General features: G+C 38.1%; 1 protein-coding gene across 1 annotated transcript in view; it reads left to right on the top strand.

Annotated features, from left to right (window-relative positions):
- Positions 1–781: 781 nt before the first annotated feature.
- Positions 782–18054, top strand: part of LOC104462348 (DNA helicase MCM9-like) — a gene marked incomplete at both ends in the record, with an annotated part of 86470 nt that continues 69197 nt past the window's right edge. The window contains 6 exon segments of the mRNA XM_010074260.1: positions 782–984; positions 1972–2175; positions 3652–3734; positions 8361–8506; positions 10658–11799; positions 11802–12207. Of these exon segments, the coding sequence (XP_010072562.1) occupies positions 782–984; positions 1972–2175; positions 3652–3734; positions 8361–8506; positions 10658–11799; positions 11802–12207 (2184 nt within the window).

Below are 18054 nucleotides of genomic sequence, written 5' to 3'. Positions count from 1 at the left end.
AAAAAGACCATCCCTGCAACACAGATTACGATTCAAACAGTGGTGTTAATGAGAATGCTCAACTCAAATCTTTGGTCTCTGCTTTCTTTACAACCAAGTCAAATACCTTTTCTGTCTTGAGGATGAATTGTTTCACACAATCCCATTACTGTCTCATTTCTTTCATTCCTAAACTGCAAGAAGGATCCTTGAGAAGGGAGATTTCTGGGCCATGGCTGCTGTAGTTTTCTCCAGCACAGCAGGAGAGCAGCTCTTCTCCATTTCTTTTAACACGAATCGTAATCAAATATACCACAAAAGTTAGAAAACTCCTGCTGCTGCCTTAACCGAAAGGATTACATTCGGACAACTAGAATAAAAAGAAGCTGTCCCCACATCTAAAAACACATGCCAGCATAGCCTAGTTAAGAGAGGAAAATAGCTGTTTCCCTGGAGAAACAGTTGATACGGCTGCCCTAATTCTTTGGTTGGGTTCATATCACACCATGTGTATATATATGTGTATGCCTAGGTGTATATAGAGATTACTCATGGCAATATTGCTTAGTTACTTTTGGTATCTTGATCACTGTCTTTCTGTCTAGTTGCTGTTCTCTGACTGAGAAATGCTGTATATATAATATGTATTAATACAATAATTGTGTATATTGTTTAGCTCTTGTGGTCTTTCAAGGTAAGATGTGCTCTTTATAAGATAGAAACATGATAATTTTTAACACTTTGGAATAATTTCTCCTAGCTAATTTAATTCAACTGTAATGTTCACCATACTTTTCTCTAGCTTGGTGTGCAAGCTTAATACAAGAACAACTATCCTGGCAGCAACAAACCCAAAAGGCCATTATGACCCTAATGAGTCTGTCTCTGTCAACATAGCTCTTGGCAGTCCCCTGTTGAGCAGATTTGACCTTGTCTTAGTATTGTTAGATACAAAGAATGAGGAATGGGACCGCATCATTTCATCCTTCATCTTGCAAAATAAAGGTAACAGTAGTCTTTTTAAATTATAACATGGTGGGGTGGTTTGGTTTGTTTTTCTTTTTTAAATTTCCCCACCTTTCAGTTTAGTCTGTTATTCTTGAGTCTTAACGTATTAATCAGTCTTTGCATTTTTGCTATGGTAGTTTCTTGCAGTATGGTTGTTTTTCAGGTAGGAATAAGATAGAGATCACTAATGGATAGGGGTGAGCTGAGAATGCTATACGTTTACTCGGTGATCATTTACAAGAGATTTTGGCCCAGACTGCTCAGTAAATGGGTAGTTTCCATCTTGAGCCTTTGCATTGCTTGGTGCGCAGATCCTACGCACCATGCAATTGTACATGCTGTTAATGGGAAACTGAATTCAAACAGAACAAATCTGAGCAGCGTGAGCTGCAGGGCTCAGAGAATGAACAATAGTGTTCCCTACGTTGAGCTCTGTGCTCTGGAATTAGGGAAGGCAGTGTGGTTTAATTTTAACCATCTGTTTCTCCATCCACTTCAGGACCATGGCATTAATCCCCATTAGGGAAGAAGTGGTTAGAGGAAACTTCTTCAGCTAACTTCCTTCCCTTCCCAAAATGTTTCCCTGCAAAAAATGTTCAGAATATGGCAGGTAGCTTTTGGCTCCTATAAAGCAGGTAAAACAGCCAGAGGATGTACATACATTCATGTAGCATTTTACGTTTTCAGGAATACTCAAGCACTTAGTTCTGAATGTACTAGTTGGTAGGCAGTGAGTCTGAGAGCAGTTCTGTTGAAATTACTGGGGGCTTTACTGTGGATTTTGATGGGGCAGGATTGGATAGCGTGTAAGATATTACACTGGAATTTGACCAAGTCCTTGAGGACTAGTGTACAGACAACTCAGTGTGTGCCAGAAATACTGTAATATGTCTTTCATAGTCACCTTTCTGTTTAACAGGAATTCTTAGGAAAAAGCTTGATGTCTGTTGTTACAGAATTACTGACTAGGCAGTTGTTACGCAGGTTGCCCAAGCAAATCAGAGAAGCTCTGGAGCATGGAAAAGATGAAAACCTACTTCTGCCTTATAAAAAGTATACAGCCAAAATTGTCTGATGAGAGCAACCTGATCCTTGCGCGCTACTATCAAATGCAGCGGCAGAGTGACTGCAGAAATGCTGCCCGAACTACCATTCGCTTATTAGAGAGTTTGATACGCCTTGCAGAAGGTAAGGCTGTGGCAATTTTATTTTTAGGCTAACAATTAACCTTTATAAAATTAATAGATCCGGAGTGTAATTATGGCCAGTAAGCAGAGTAGCAGCTTTTCCATAGAGGTAGGGATAGGTTATTCTTGTATTATTTTATCTTTCTAATCTGAAGAGACTTGGAGATTTTGAATGTGGGAAAGGGTGTTATATTTAGATTATCAAAAACAGTTTTAATTTTACCATTCGCACACCCATAATAAAAACTAAAACCACTGGAAGAAATCACATTTGAGAGAAAAATCTCAGAAGTTATGTGTCTTTATGAAAAGCAATCTCAGGATTTATTTTACTTCATTTGGGTCCTGGGTTGCCATCCTGATTAGCCTGAGGAAAGGTGTCAAGTATTTGCTTCTATCCTAAAATTAATATAACAATAAAAAAAAAAGTTTTCTTAATAATCAAGTCTGTATTTTGCAATAGGACTTCGATATTTCCAAATCTGAGTTCAAATCATGTTTAATTTATAAGAACAAAAACAAAGGAGGCAGTAGGTCTCTGTCTTAATGGGATTTAATTTTGTAAAATGGCATATAACATATTTTCAGGATTAATTTAAAAGAATGTACTGTATTTTTGTATAACTATCATAAATGGTGGTTTATGCTTTTATGTGCCAGTCAGCACTGTAGTGCTTCCTGCATCAAGTGTTCTCCATTTTGGGGGTAAAATTATTTAAATGAAAGACGTTCCTAACTTTTGGGGATTCACATGTTATTTTCACATTCAGTGTTTCTTCCATTCTTTTGCATTCACATGATTGGGGCTTTTAGTAGCATTTTCTTCTTTCAAAGTATTATATAGATACTGTTAATTAACCTGCTATTCTCTTGCTGAATAAGAACTTTCTTTGTTTCCACAGCCAATTAAGAGGACAGCTTAATGTGGTAAATTATTGGCATTATATTCATTTAGAAAAATCAGCTTTGATTTGCTGACTTAAGAAAGGGAAGGAAGAAAAAAATAAAGCTTGTGTAGAGAAAAACATTTTAAATAATATTGAATTTGTGATGCAGACTTGTTAGAGGAAATCAAATCTCTTCTGACCTGTGATGAAAACTAGACTTAATTTTTTACGGTATGTTGATGACACATACCTACATAAATATGGATGTTTCATATCACACTCTTTGTTGTGATATCCAGCACTTTACATTTTTTGACTCTAATATTTTGAGGATCTTTATTTGGACGGTCACTGTAACTGTAATCTGAAAGTCAGGTTCCATTCTTTATTAGTAAAACTAAGCCTTCCAGTTCCTGTTGAAATTGACACTAAAATCAAAAGGATTATATTCATGTTTAAGTTAGACCCATATACAAGTGTTTGAAGAGCTGGAGAAATTTGAAGAAATATCCTGTTCCTTCTTGTACAAAAAAAAAATTGCTTTTTGCCTTTGGTAACCCTTGCTTTCAATTCCCATTTATTTTTGATAGCTCATGCCCGGTTGATGTTTAGGGATACTGTGACTTTGGAAGATGCTGTAACTGTGGTATCAGTAATGGAATCTTCTATGCAGGTAAGGTTTCTTGCAGACATCGCCGTTGTTGCAATGCCACATTTAAGGGATTCAGTTTATCATGTAGATACATGCCAGCTCCCTTCATCTCTTTGGAGAGGGTTTCCATGGACTCATGGAAAGTAGGTCATCAGAGACCTTAAGTCATTTCTAGTCCATCTTGATTATTAAAATCCTGATACAGGGATTATACTGAAAAATATGTATTGGTGATAAAGGTCTGGTACCTTTTTTTGTAGACTTTACTGTCTTAAGTGAAGTTTTGGCATACTATCAACTTTTGTTAATCTCCATTTTAAAGACGTTTTGAGGCAGAAATTGTGTCTATATTGCTGTGTTTAATAGCCTCTGATGGGTTTTTTCTTCCATGATGCTATCTTGTCACTCATTAACTAGGTATGAGAGGACCAAATCATTTTCTTGGAACAAGTTTCAAACAGTTGCCAAGACCGTTATTTTGCCATTAGATAATTTTAAAATATGTTTGTGGTGATACTAAAGCTCAAAACTTTTAGAAGAATTGGAAGACTAATTAGAATTAGAAGACTAATTTTACTCTGAGGAACCTTAAAAATTCGAAACTTAGGTTGCCATACACTGAAAATTGTTCATTCCAAATATCACATGGATTTGTGTAATGTTTCTGTGTAAAAAGACATTGAAAAAATGTGGAAGGCTAGATTTTAGTTTACTGTAACCTTATTAGGATGTTGAATATAAAAAAAAGCAGCGCATTTAGAATTAATAAAAGGAATGTGAATCTGGTAGAGGCTTTTTTTTAAATGGAAATGTGGAAAATAATATGGACACTATTACTTCAGATAGAATATTTTAAGGGAAATAAATCTTCTTGATTTGGAGTAGACAAAATATTACCATAAGCAGATTACCCAAAGTTTTATGCGTGGAGGTTTTTAGCATGTCTGAAATATTTGGTTTTGGCTCTGTCAAAGATGGTGTACTCCACTGTACAGATGACTGGTCTGATCCAAAATGGCATTTCCTATGTTTCTGTATAGGTTGATATGAATATATTCAAATTAAAACAATTTTATATAGCACGCATTAGCTCAATGGGCCTTAAAGACTTTTGCAGGAGTAGATATGCTCCTTTTTTGGAGATAAAGCTCTTCAGGATAGATGCACAAAGTCACATATGGCAGGTAGGCACTTGTGATCTCCCTTGTTCTTTCAGTGAGGGTTGAGAGACTAATTGTAGTTTGTGCCATGGATGATCTACTGCTCCGGGCTGCAAATGGAATTTGTCTCAAAAATACTATAGGGCCTGACCTTATTAAGTAGCGAAAGATTATTTCGCTATCTGCTGCAATTCATCTTGCACTGTTTTGAAGAGCTCAGCTTTTCAATGACAGCACTGCATCTGAGTTAAAATAAGAAGCTCTACTAATATATCCAGCAGAAGATATCATGTAGGTTTTCATTAACTGTAATTAAACCTGTAATAAACTAGATGGGAATTTGATAGGACACTGGTTTTAAAGCAATATTTTTTTTTTCTTAACAGATCAAAAAGTGGAATGTACATATATAATAATAATGAAGGTGTATCATTAGTCTGTGTATCTCTCTACCTTATCAGCATGAATAAATGTATAAGAATTGTTTTAGCTGTGGGTCACTTTTTCATATTTATACAGCCCTGTCATCAAGGGCTGCATGTACATAACAAGCATCTGCCTAATAAGAGTCAGTGAGAAATTTGCCTGAATTATGACTGCAGAAGACTACCTGGGAGCAGTTGGTATGCTTATCATATTTGGTCCGCACTTCTGTTCTTAGGAGCAAGTAAGCAAATGTGTTCTGCTAGGAATCTGCAAATTTGAGATCTGCTATTAAGGCCAAATTTTACTGTCCTCCTGGAAGGTATAAATGAATCACTGAAACAGTTTATTTTTGAAGGAAGTGATTTTTTTTTTATTAAAAAGTTAGAAGTAGTATGCAAAGATTTCTTTTCAGAAATTGATTCCTTCCCTAGAAAAAAAAAATCACTTAATGGATAGATACATCCTGTGTTTCATGCCCAATTGTCAGTCTGTAGAATGAGGTTGTAAATGGGAAAGTACCAGTGTCATTCTTGAAGGACTGGTTGCCACCTTTCAGCTCAGCAAACTGTCTTCAGCCCTATCTTTGCAACTTCTACAAAAAGTAATATTCTTGCAAGTATAAAATCAAAGTTCACAGTTCTTGGGTCAGTGTTCAGATATTTCTTGTGAGCCCTCTTGGGAAGGAGGACTATCACGTTTTCATCACCAGCCTAGTTCATTGGGGTTTTTTGTCTGTTTCATCCTTTAATTCACCCTTGCTTTTTTTCTTTCGTACTTTGTCTTCATGAGCATATTCTAATCCCCCTGGCTTGATCTTTTCTGTGCCTCATTTCCTCTTTGTTAACATTGTTTCCCTCCTTCTCTTGATCATGTTTTCATTCTTGTTTTATTCCCTTTCCAATCCCTCTCCTTTTACTCCCTTTTTACATTTTGTCTTCCTGTCCTTAGGCACTTTTACACTCTTCCGTTCTGCTAACTCTCCTTGTAATACTTCCTTTTTTCTTTCTCTGTTCTAGATCCTCTGCCCTCAGTTCCACAGCATATGGATTTGTAATATGGCTACCTTCCTCTATTCAAAATGATATCTCAGAGATGTAAGCACGAGCACAGGAATGAAACTTCACTGGTACCTTAAATTCAGCCCCATCCCACTTAGAATTTCACACACATACACACACAGAGGAACATTGAAAAGAAACTCATTGTGACAGCCAAGTAAAGCACTGAAAAGTCAGTGAGGGCAAGACATAATTGTACCCCTTGGGCATATATCTCAAGATACATGATCATGTATTCCTTTTTTTCCCATTGGATCCTTAGGTCAGAGGTTGACAATACTCAAGCCAAGAGCAGCTATCCTTTGTGAGTGTTTTGCTCACTGTTTTATTACCCACTGTTCTCAAGGTACAATTCTCAATTTCTTCATGCGTTTTTCTGTGGAATTCATCTCCAGTGTATTTGAGTATTTCAGAAATATAAATTAACTTATCTTCACACAGTCCTTGTGAAATGATGGGTTGGTGCTGCTCCTGTTCTATGATCTGGAGCTAAATTATGCACAATCCAGAAGAAATTGCCCACTGGACTCCATGAGAGATGGTTAGGGCTTCGGTTTCAGAGGAGTAGCACTTTGAGTGTTTGAGCACACTTCCTGTTGGCAGCAGTTTCCTTCTCTGCACACACCATATCAGGGTCCCAGTTACAGATTTATTGCCTTTCAAAACCTTTGCTTAACTGGCTCATTCTGAATCACAATAACTGTAACTTCGCACCAGAGACAGAATCTAATTCTTCTTGGCTGCTTTTAACCGTCCTAACCAAGGACTGGATTTTCCTTAGTACAGCCCCTGTCTTACTATGAGCCTTCCCATCCCTGAAAGAAATATGGCAGAGAGATTCAACAACAACCTTTTACATGGCTAAAGACTAATGCTTCTATCTGGAACAGATCTATCATGTTCCTGAAGTGATCTGTGAAAAAAACCCTGAGTGATAATTGAAATGGGATGCATTAATAGTTGCATGGACAGCCTTAGTTTTAGCACTGTGTAGTTTTAGGGGGCTTTAATTAGCCACTGGAATGATGTTTTTTTCAATGGAAACTGTTTTTTTTTAATACAAAATTTTAAAGTTTCAAAATGGAAGAACTAGAAATTGCCACAAATTAAAATGTATGGTCCATGTGATGCCATACGGAGCAATTTGTGGTTCTAGAGACTGAACTGTTGACTTTTGCTGTTGCTCTCCTGGCACTTGATATACATCTTGTTTATTATTTGTATATATTTTGTATTGAGCTTTATAGATTAGACAGTGGTAAATGCTAGCTGATCTGTGGCAAAATAGAGGCTTTGTGGTGTGGGGTTTTCTTCCCAAAGAGCAATTAACTACAGAGCTATTCTAGATTATTTGTTGTGGAACAAATCACTGTGCAGATGCTTCGTTCCAAATAAGAACTACTTCATTTCTCAAAAGGCACAGCAAAATTGTCTCAGATTAAAATCACTTGATCTCTGGAATTATTCCTGAATAGTTAATTGCTCATAAAGAGCTCTTCAGAAATATTTTTGCCAGTCACTTTGCCCTGTGTTGACAAGCTTTAATACCCAGGTCTTCCCATTTAAATAATTAGGCAAAGCTAATGAAAACTTTCAGCAATCATAACTTCTTCAGTTATAAAAGTTGCTTACAAGGGCAGAATTTTTACAAGGTATTTGGAAGACTTCTTTAATCCTGATTTTCATTTTTAGTCATTATGTTCTCAAGCCTTAGGTGGACTTTGCATTTTTTGTATAAATAAAAATAAACTAGCACAAAGTAAACTGCAGGCTTGATCATATAGTTGCTTTATGTGTATGAGCAACTTTGCCTGTGTGAGCAGATCTAATTAGATTGTTTGTGTGAATACAGTTAGTAAATATTTCCTACCTTAAGCTTTAAAATATCTAAGGAGAATTTGGTAAAAAATGGTCTCTGCTGTTTAAATTTGGTGCTGAATAGTAAAGATAGCATCCTTTTTTTTTTTTTTTTTTGTTTTTTTTTTGTCACTTTGATGAAATAGGGGGGTGCACTTCTCGGAGGCGTCAATGCCTTACACACCTCATTTCCAGAAGATCCAATGGCGCAATACCGAACACAATGTGAACTCATATTGGAGCGACTGGAGCTGCAAGATCTTCTGCACAAAGAGCTACAAAGACTTGACAGGTTATAATATGCAGAGTAACAAAATAATTCAATAGTGGAAAATAATTGTTTGACAATAATATCTGGAGAGGGTCTGAAAATAGAATCTGACATTGGGAAGGGTCTTGTTATTTAGAGGGTGTGGATAAGCAGGCAGATTGTTTTAAAGTAGCACTCTGAGATCATCACAAGATCATTTCTCCCTCTGGGATATGGAATTTACAAAGAATTCAAGAATATTTTAATCAGTTCCCAACTCATATCTCAATTCTATGCTAAGATAAGAGTCAGTGGAGCTTCTTAGGGTCAAAATGCCAGATTCTGTAGCTAAGCAAGTAATTCTATATAAACTTTTGTTACTTGCTTGGTGAAATACAGCAGATCTGCTTCATATTTTTTTTAAGACTTCTATTGTGTTGGGCTTGTCAGGGTCCTTCCCTTTCTGTTAATGGAAAATATAAGCCTGAATCAAAGTTCTGTTATTTTAGGTGATTTTTCTTTTTTTCATGCTGGAATTTTCACTGTCTCTTCTCTAGTTCTCAGCTCACTTCCATAATCTTTGGAAAGGCAATTTGCTGTTCTTAGTAGAAAACCTTTAACATACTGAAGCTGAGAGGAAAACACTAGGATTGGAAGGAAATAAAATACAAAAAAATAACATTTGTTTCCTGAAATGAGATTATGCTCTAAAGAAACCCATACTTTCTTATAATTAAAGGAAGATAAAAGATTAATGTTATTGAAGCTAATGGAATGAGAACAGCTGTGAAAATACACTTCATCATTTAAATATTTTTCAGACTTATAAGCACAGAGGCAATAAAACCAGATGAAAGTGGGATATCTCCAACAGACAGAGAAAAGCTATTTTTAAAACAGAGGTGTTCATAAGGGATCATAGAAATGTAGCATGGTGTGGGAGATCAAATTCAAAGACAGGATCAGGTCTGTGTTTGACCTTCTTGGCAGGGGCTTGTGTTGCCTGCTCCAAAGGCCTTCCAATGAAAAGGATTTTCCATTGCCATTGGGTAGTCTGTTCCATTATTCCTCCATCCAAATGCTCATAAAAGTTTTCCCAATATCACACTGAATCACCTGTGCTGCAAATTAAGCTGATTTTTTCGTCCTTTTTCTTAAGCAGCTTAGAGAATACTAAATGAATGTCCTCTTTAAAACAACCTGTTCTGTATTAGAAGACTGGTCCCATGCATTCCCCCTAAATTATATTTCAATAAAACAAGCATGTATCTTTCTGCCCTTCTTGATGAGTCAGATAATTTCTGCTACTTTACGTCAAAGTTTTAACAATAAGCTTATTAGTAAATAATTATTCTAAAAAAATACATGTAAATGTAGTGTTTTCTGTCTCATATAGCAGAGGAACTGTTTATAATGCATAGGAATCATTTCACCTACACTAATGCAGTCACTTTTGGGATGGAATGTGGTGGCTTGTCACTTACGGTTAGAATCACTAGCAAAAAGTAGAATGCTACCTCCCTTGGAAATTATGTGTTTAGGTACAACAGAGAGAATATCAGCTACACTGAAATGGAGAGAATTCTAGCACCTCTGTTGTTTTGGAGGGCCCTGAGGACATTAATAACCACAGACAGTGATAATTAAGTTTTATAGGTGATCTGCAATGCTTTCACTCTTATCGTGAGAGTTTTTGACATGTTGAGTACATAGTGATTGTGAGAGAAAACCACCAGCAACCCCTATTCCAAATAATATGTAGATTTTCCATTTCTGATAACTCATTTGAAGCTTTGCCTTGCTCAGGATAGAATTTAATGAGGTTCCTGTCCTAGAAGGTAAACTTACAGAATATGTAATACCTAAGGGACTGTAGCAATGGCTGTAAATAGTGCAAAGCTGTTTGTTGGGTTGGTGGTTTTTTGGGGGTTTTTTTGTTGGTTTCTCAAGGAAATGAAGTTTAGGCGGTTGCTTTCTCTGTCCATATGCCTATCTTATATTGGGGACACTCAATTCTGCCACTTACTGTGTAAGGTGTAGAATGATCACAGACTGCAACACTAGCTTTCAGAGCTATATGTGCAATTTAATTTGCAGTTTTTCACCATTCATACAGATTATGCTTCACTAATGCAATAAAGATAAAAAAAAAAGAAAAAAATTACTATTGCTTGATTTTTTTTCATTCCTTAGATTACAAAATGAAAATTCATGCCAGCTGCAGCCTGAAGAGACAAGTTTGAGTACTGTTACAAGATGCTTGAACAAGGATGCATTTGGGCAGTCAAAGCAAATGTCTCAGTCAGAACCTTCAAATCAACAAGAGAATAACTCCAGGCAAGAGCCATCTTTGCCCGAAAACAGCTGTGAAGGGGATATACATCTGCAACCCTTGTGCAACCCAGCACATAGTAATAACAAAAATACAAAACACTTGAGTAAGCATAGTAAGAGAAGTAATGATGACAGCCTGGCATGGTTTGATAACCTGGAAGAGAGCAACACTGATGCTGAAGAAACTTTTCAGAAAACATCTCCAGTGCCCAAGATACCTCCAAATAACTTGTCTTCAAAAACCCTGCGTAAAACATCTTGTTCTGAAGAAAGAAGTACTTCAATACCAAGGAAGGGAAATGGAGAGTCACTAGCAACTGTGAATCTACTTGCTCCTTTGGAACAGGACAAAGTTTCCAAGATAAGCAGGAAAAGGACTGAAGAACACAACCATTTTTCTTTAGAAGCAAATATTCAAGACCCAGCATCACCAAGTGCTAGTGTGCAGGCTTCAGTTATTATGCAACGGGTTTCTAAAAGCTGTCAGAGACTGCACACAGAGAAATCCCATGGATTCTTTACAAGTACACAGGACCCCAAGGCAAAGGCCCTTCCTTCGGTGTTATCTGCGTCTGGCCTGCCAGATCTTTCAAGTGATGCAGATTCTGTGCTAAGGGAGGAAGAGAACAGTGTAGCTGTAGCAGCAAAAACTGCAACAATTTCCGTGAGAAAGCGAAGTAAAGGCCAAGTAGTGAAGGAAGCAAAGGTAGTAAGTTCCCCTGAGCCAGAAATCCTTGACAGTGAAAGTCCTCCAGCAGCTAAACTAGCTAAATTTTCTTTCAGACCGAGGACAAAACTTGATCATTTTTCAGAGAAGAAAAATGAAGAATTTTCTCTTTTTCAGAGTGAATCTATTTTTAAGCCTGGAGAGCAGCTCCAGGGAGAGCAGCTTCCAGAAGAATGTTACCCTCTTGAAAAATCCAAGATGACATTGTCTCGCTTAGGAAAAAAAAGTTTGGAAAAACAATCAATTGATAATAAAGGGAGAGAAGAGCAACAGAGTCTAAAGAGATCAGAGGAGGTGCAACAATGTGCTCTGATGTCAGTTGTGATGCCATGCCATCTCCACTCACTGAAAAGAAGAGGGAGGAAGGAGAGAAGCTTGGTGGCCCAAGCACAGGGAAGGTGTGCTCCAGCACATTAGCCAAACTCTCGACATTCTCCTTTGCGTCACGTTCTGAGTCAAAATTGGAAACCTCACCTGCCATTAAGATTGACACCAACAAGGAAAGCCATAGCCCATTGCTGAAGGTGCACGTGAGCAATCCTAGCAGAAGGAAGAGTTTTGCTTTGGGAAATGCTACTAAAGCCAGTGTGGTCACACAGAAATCTCTCTTCTCAATAGCAGAGCTAGATGATGCTATGTTAGATTTTGATTGGGATGAAGAGGTTAGAAAAAATCCAATCACGTAACTTCTATATCCTCCTAACAGTTCTGCTGAATCTCCATCCTTCTATCAATTGTATCCATGGCTTTTAAGCATTTAAAAATAATCACCCTGGACCTCTGTTGATACCAATGAACATACTTTCTTTAAGGGCTATATACTTTACATCAGCTAAGGACTGCGTATAATGCAGGCCTGATGTGGCTTTTAGTTTTCTAAACTCTTCCCAAGGCTGCTTATATCGGTTGACTCTTTTGATTGACCTGATGTAACCTGAAGACTTGTATGGTTATGTTCATATATCCAGAGTATAGTGAATGTTGCAGAAGAGCAGGCTTAATTGACTGTTGTCCTTTCTTTCATGTAATGGTTAGAACTATATGATTCAGATTGTCCTTCCAAATGACTGTGCCATTTTAGAAAAATGATGATGCTAAAGCTATGTCATTATATTTTGTTCATCTATATATGTTGTTTTTCTCAGTGTAGTTAGCAATATTGTGTTTTATCATCATGCTATGGTAAGTATTTCTGTATTATTGGTATCATGACAATTTTGCTGCATTGCTGGTTACTGTGCTCATCACACTGCTGATGTTGAAGACGTGGATCAAGAGCTTTTTGTTTCTGTTTTTGTAATTTCAATTTTAAATACACTGGTTCAGGTGTCTGTATTCTGGGTCATTTTGTCAAAATCCTACTCTGTATTAACATACAGTTCTTCACTGCAGAGAGAACAAATTTCAGGAGATTGAATGGGAGTCTTCTAGTAACCAGGGTAACTTTAATGCAGGCATTAAGCCCTGGCATATAAGCTATACTTCAAACCTAGCAGCATGGTGAACAGCTACCCTAGTGTAGCTTGGTTCTGCCTCAGATAATGTTTCCTTAACTGTTTTAATTGTGATTAGAGTTTCACTGCATCTGATATGCAGTTCATCTTCTGGAGCATGCTGCATCCTATGCCATTTATTTGTCTAATGGGAAATTAATCTACTAATGCATTACATGTTTACAGAGAAAGGTAAGGCTTAAGTTTATTTCAGTGACTTGCCTGGTGTGTTTTTTCTGTATTTGAGTTCTCCACAGAATATTATTGTTATTACCTGCAAGGTAAACAGAGAATGGAGTGGTTGTTTGTAGCACAGTAAATCCTTTGAGAGGCTTCCTAGCCTCAGAAAGATCATCTGCCTCTTTCTTGATCTGCATAAGTTTAGGAGAAGCTCCTTGAACCAGGTGAGTTAAAATACTGCAAAATTTCAGAGAATGTGTGAGGCCCAAGTACTTTGGTGTGATACAGTGAAATAATGAGAACAGTAATTACAGTAGTTGGCTTACTGTTAAGAGTTTGGGAAGATGACAAACATTACTGTCCAGACTGGCTGTGTGGTAGTTCCTCCACTGGAAAGATGAGATCAGTTAAAAGAAGTGGAATTTATCCACCTTGCTCCCAGAGCCACCCCTTCCTTCTCACAAAAACCCATGCCAGGGTGAGGATGACCTGTACTCATGATGTTACTGCCCATGAAAATCAGGAGTTTCCTACAGGATGCTGTGTCTACACTGAAACTGGAGAAGGGTCAAGAATCCTGGAGCTGCTAACATTTATGATGGTCTTCCTACTTGAATTTTCACAGGCCAGGTACAGGTATAGTTTTTCATCACTGCTGGAGTTGCATCACCCCCTTGCACGGTGGTCTCATTTATAATCAAAAATCCTCCTCGCTAGCTGTTTGGTTTGATGGGTGTTACTAGCTGGCCAGTGCAAAGCCAGAACATAGCCACTGGATATCCATAGTCAAATATAATGAGTTTTTTTTATCATGGAAAATGATAAAAAATGAAGATCAATTTCATCTACCTATGCTGGAAGTACTGTTTTATCCATCACTTCCCTATAGATCAGTAGCTATGGTCTCATCTAATGTAATTTGCTATGTAAAGTTATGTGACAAGCAGTGTGACTTTTCCTAAATATTCTTTTGTGGGAGGCTGGTTGACTTTCTTCCCTCTGCCCAGTGGAAATTAAAACTCTCTTGAAATCAGTGGACTCATAGTGGCACAAAGTTGAGGTGAAAGTCAAGCTGAAAATTTCCGTCATATCCCCCATGCTTATGCTGTGTTTGAGAAGGTTCTGTTTGTTTCAAAGTTGTTGCACCGTAACATCTGCCTGAGGGGCAGGGAAAATTCACAGTGAAGCAGAGCACCCGTGTTTCGGGAAAGCTGAAATGCCAGGTAATGCAGAGAGCTATCTTCCTTACAAATGAAACATGTGAAGTCTCATGAAGCAAGGGAATGCCAGGTTAGCAACACCTGTGAGAACTGGGCACTCACATTCCAGTGGTGTCCTCAAACCTGTGCATAGATCATTGCAGCTGAGTAAATAGAAGATAATTAAACCGAGTTTATTTTTTCATAGATGAAAAATGTTTCCTCTGATCCAGTAAAACTCAGCCTAGGATACTGAGGTACTGTATGTCCCATATATCCCATGGCTCTTCCAGTCACACCGTACCAATCACATTTTTGGTTCAGTTCAGCAGTTTGCCTGATAAGATACTGCTAGATCCCTTTTTATTTATTTATTTATTTAATCTGTTTTGAAATGAAATCAGCAGCGTAACTGTTCTTTTAAAGCACAGTCAGCAGAGACATGAACAAGCTGGCAACTTGCTGGAGGCTGGCTGTCTTAGGATAAGCTAACTGATGTGCTTAGTGCCTGGTGGACTCAACCAGTTCAGTATCCTGCTGGACCTTTGGGATACATCCTTTCATTGCCATGGAGCAGTACAACCGAGCAGGTATGTGTATTGAGATATCTGAACTTGTAGGAATTTTTTCAGCAGGCTTGCTGAAATTCCCCAACAGCAAGAGGAAAGTTGCAGCAGCTTCCATTACAGCATGCCTAGAAAGGGCCCCTGATGCTTAGCAGAGAACAAAACCAAGAAGGATAAAGAAATAGCATCTGAGTTCTGGCTTAATGTGACAAGTTAGCCCACTGAAACCAAGGTGTTCACTCTCTACATTCATTCTTTAATGGGCACCATTTGTAAGGCCTGATTTGCAGATGTCCTGAGTACTTAACAGCTGAAGTTAAAATCAATGGGACCTGAGTAAGGCGCAGTGTACTTGTAATTCTGCTCCTCTGTCTTAATCTCTCTCATATTCAAGGTTGTGAAATGGCCCCTTCGAGAAGAAATGGTAGTGAGTGGTCTCACTTAAGATACTCTGTGTTCTGGGGGTAGAGGAAACAAAGTAATACAGGTTCACTCCCCTTCTTCCTAAGGACATCTGAGAACCTAAGACCTCCCAAATTTTAGTGCCTGTCTTTACTAGATTGCAAGTCAGCTTGCATCCTCAAAACGTCTTTGAGCACATCAGGACAAATTTGATAGTGCCCAGGAGACTTTTCTAGATCAGTGAAGACAGTTGTCTACAGAGTTATGCAGCCGTGAAAAGAGCATCACTGGGTTGCTATCTACCCTTCAGATGTATTCTAGGTATCTAAATCCAAACATATACTGTAGGATTTAGGCAGAGTGAATATTTCATTCTGTGTAGTGTCTTAAAGGTTAATAATTTTTGAGGGATAATACATTACATATTGTATCAGTAAAAAGAAACTTGTCCCTTCACATTCCCCAGGTTAGAAGTAGTCTGTGTTGCTTTATGAAATGGAAATATGCTTCTTTATTGAGCAAAGGTTTCTGAGATCTGAGGGATCTGCTTCTGCCGTTCATATAACATGAGAAACGGAACGAAAGCCAAAAGGAATCAAGGAAGGATACTGCAAACTCTGATCACTCTGAGGTCACTCTGCCTGGAAGGCCCCATGGGCAGCTTTGTTTCCCAGTTAGACACAAAGAAGAGGAGGCACAGGGACATTCTATTCAGCTTGCAGAAAGGCCCATCTTTTATATATTGGCAGAAAAAAAAACACTGTTGTTCTTTCAAACTCTGTCTGCAAATTGGTCCTAGTCTCCCAAATGTGCTGGGTAAGTAACCAAAGGATAAATTCAGAAGAGCAGATACCACCAAGATCTTTCTCTACCAAACCAGCTGAAATACTACTGTCGTGATATTGCTTCTGATTCATAGCATGAATGATACGATACCTTCTGCTGATTTACCCTCTCCCTCACTGTTCCCATTGCTACAGAACGTATTTATCAGTGCCTTGGGAGGGAACATAGCTAGCTAACTTCTTTCCCTTTTTAAACCAACTTCCCCCACAAATAATCATATGTTCTAATGTTTTTTGAGTGCCACAATAGCCCAGTGATGGGAGGATTTAATCCATTACGGCAGCGGCAGTCTGCTGGGCTAGCCTACAGATGAATTTCCTCAATGAGTACTTTGTACAGGCAATGGGCAGATAAGTCACTTCCTGCCAACCTGCCCTCCTGGCCAGGCACCCAGCCGTTATCTCCTTCATCTTTTAACACTTGGCTCTCTGAGTTTATGATTAAGAATATAAAAACCTGTCCAATGCGTCTTCTCAGATTGACTATGTACAAACATACATCAAACCAATTATTACTGTTGAATACACCAGTATTTTATTAAGCTATGTTTTACCTTTATGAGTCTGGTTTGTTAAGGTGAATGTATATGTTGTTGTCTTAAAACCCAGAGGAACCAAATCTTAGAAGTCACTGGTTCAACCAGCATGTTGATCAGGTTCTTGTTTGTGAGCAGCAGTGAAATGCTTTTGTCAGATATTCAGTGGCCAGACTCCATTGCCTTGGTTGAAACTGTATTATGTCACGTCAGCATGGGACAAGATCATGGTTTTACTGGCAGCTGTCCCATAGTAGTGTTCTCCTGGATGGCCCATGCGGACATGCTGATGTGTCAAAGCAAGGTGGAAAGCAAAAAGCCCAACAATTTAATTTTTCTTTAATATTGTTTAATTATATTTTTGTGTAAAAACATCTTCATAATAAGTCTTTTAACCCTCCTGTATGGTACTTTTGCTTAGGAAGGCACAGCCTTGGCTGATACAAGACCAGATTTAAGTGAGACCCGTGGTCTTCTGAATTAGGAGCCCAGGTAGGATATTCTAGACTGTCATGAGGTCTGTCTGCTTAGTGCCTGGGTCACTCCCTGTTTGCCAGTACTTGGGAAGGTGGAGCTGTGAATTATGTTCTCCGTGGTTGTTACAACATTACTGGTTGTTCTACAGACTTCTCTGATGGCCTGTCTCCTCACTCCTTTTATAGCTGAAAAATCCTGCTGGCACAGGCTTCCTAGGGAGTCTTCCTCTCTACTCCCCATTTACAGAAACAGGCTATTGGCCATGCCCAAGGCTTATGTTCCGAGTTAGATGCTATTGACCGCAGTCTTCAGAAGGTGAAGATAAACTAAAAAGCTTGCCTGGTTATACAGCCACAGGTTATTTCTGGATCTCTACTGGGGTCTCTACCCCAGTTGTTGTGTTTGGGGTTTTTTTTTTCATTAATTTAATTTTTAAAATCTTTTTAGTGATTTTTTAATTTTACCTTAATTCATCTGGTCGTTTATTGATTACCTCACTTGCAGATGAGTCTCACCATGTTATATACAGCAATCTAGCCTTTGTCACCTGTTCATTGTAGGCATCACTGCAGAAGTGACATGTAAAACAAACAGTACAATCCATAGACGTGCATGTGAAACTTCCCCGAAATGAAAAGGCAGTAACAGCAGAAAGGAGCTGGTTTTCTGTCCATTTTTTTTATAATGTTTTTGACCTCTTTAACTTAAACAGTTCCACTATTAAATTACACTTAATCAGTTCCAGTCCTTCAGGACCACCTGAAATTCTTCCTAGAGACAGCAGGATATGTGGGTATTTGTTACTTTTCAAGATCTTACAGCACTTATGAG

The sequence above is a fragment of the Pterocles gutturalis genome, unplaced genomic scaffold (genome assembly GCF_000699245.1).
Source record: "Pterocles gutturalis isolate BGI_N339 unplaced genomic scaffold, ASM69924v1 scaffold13192, whole genome shotgun sequence".
NCBI lineage: Eukaryota > Metazoa > Chordata > Aves > Pterocliformes > Pteroclidae > Pterocles > Pterocles gutturalis.
This window is presented reverse-complemented; position numbering and strand designations above follow the sequence as displayed.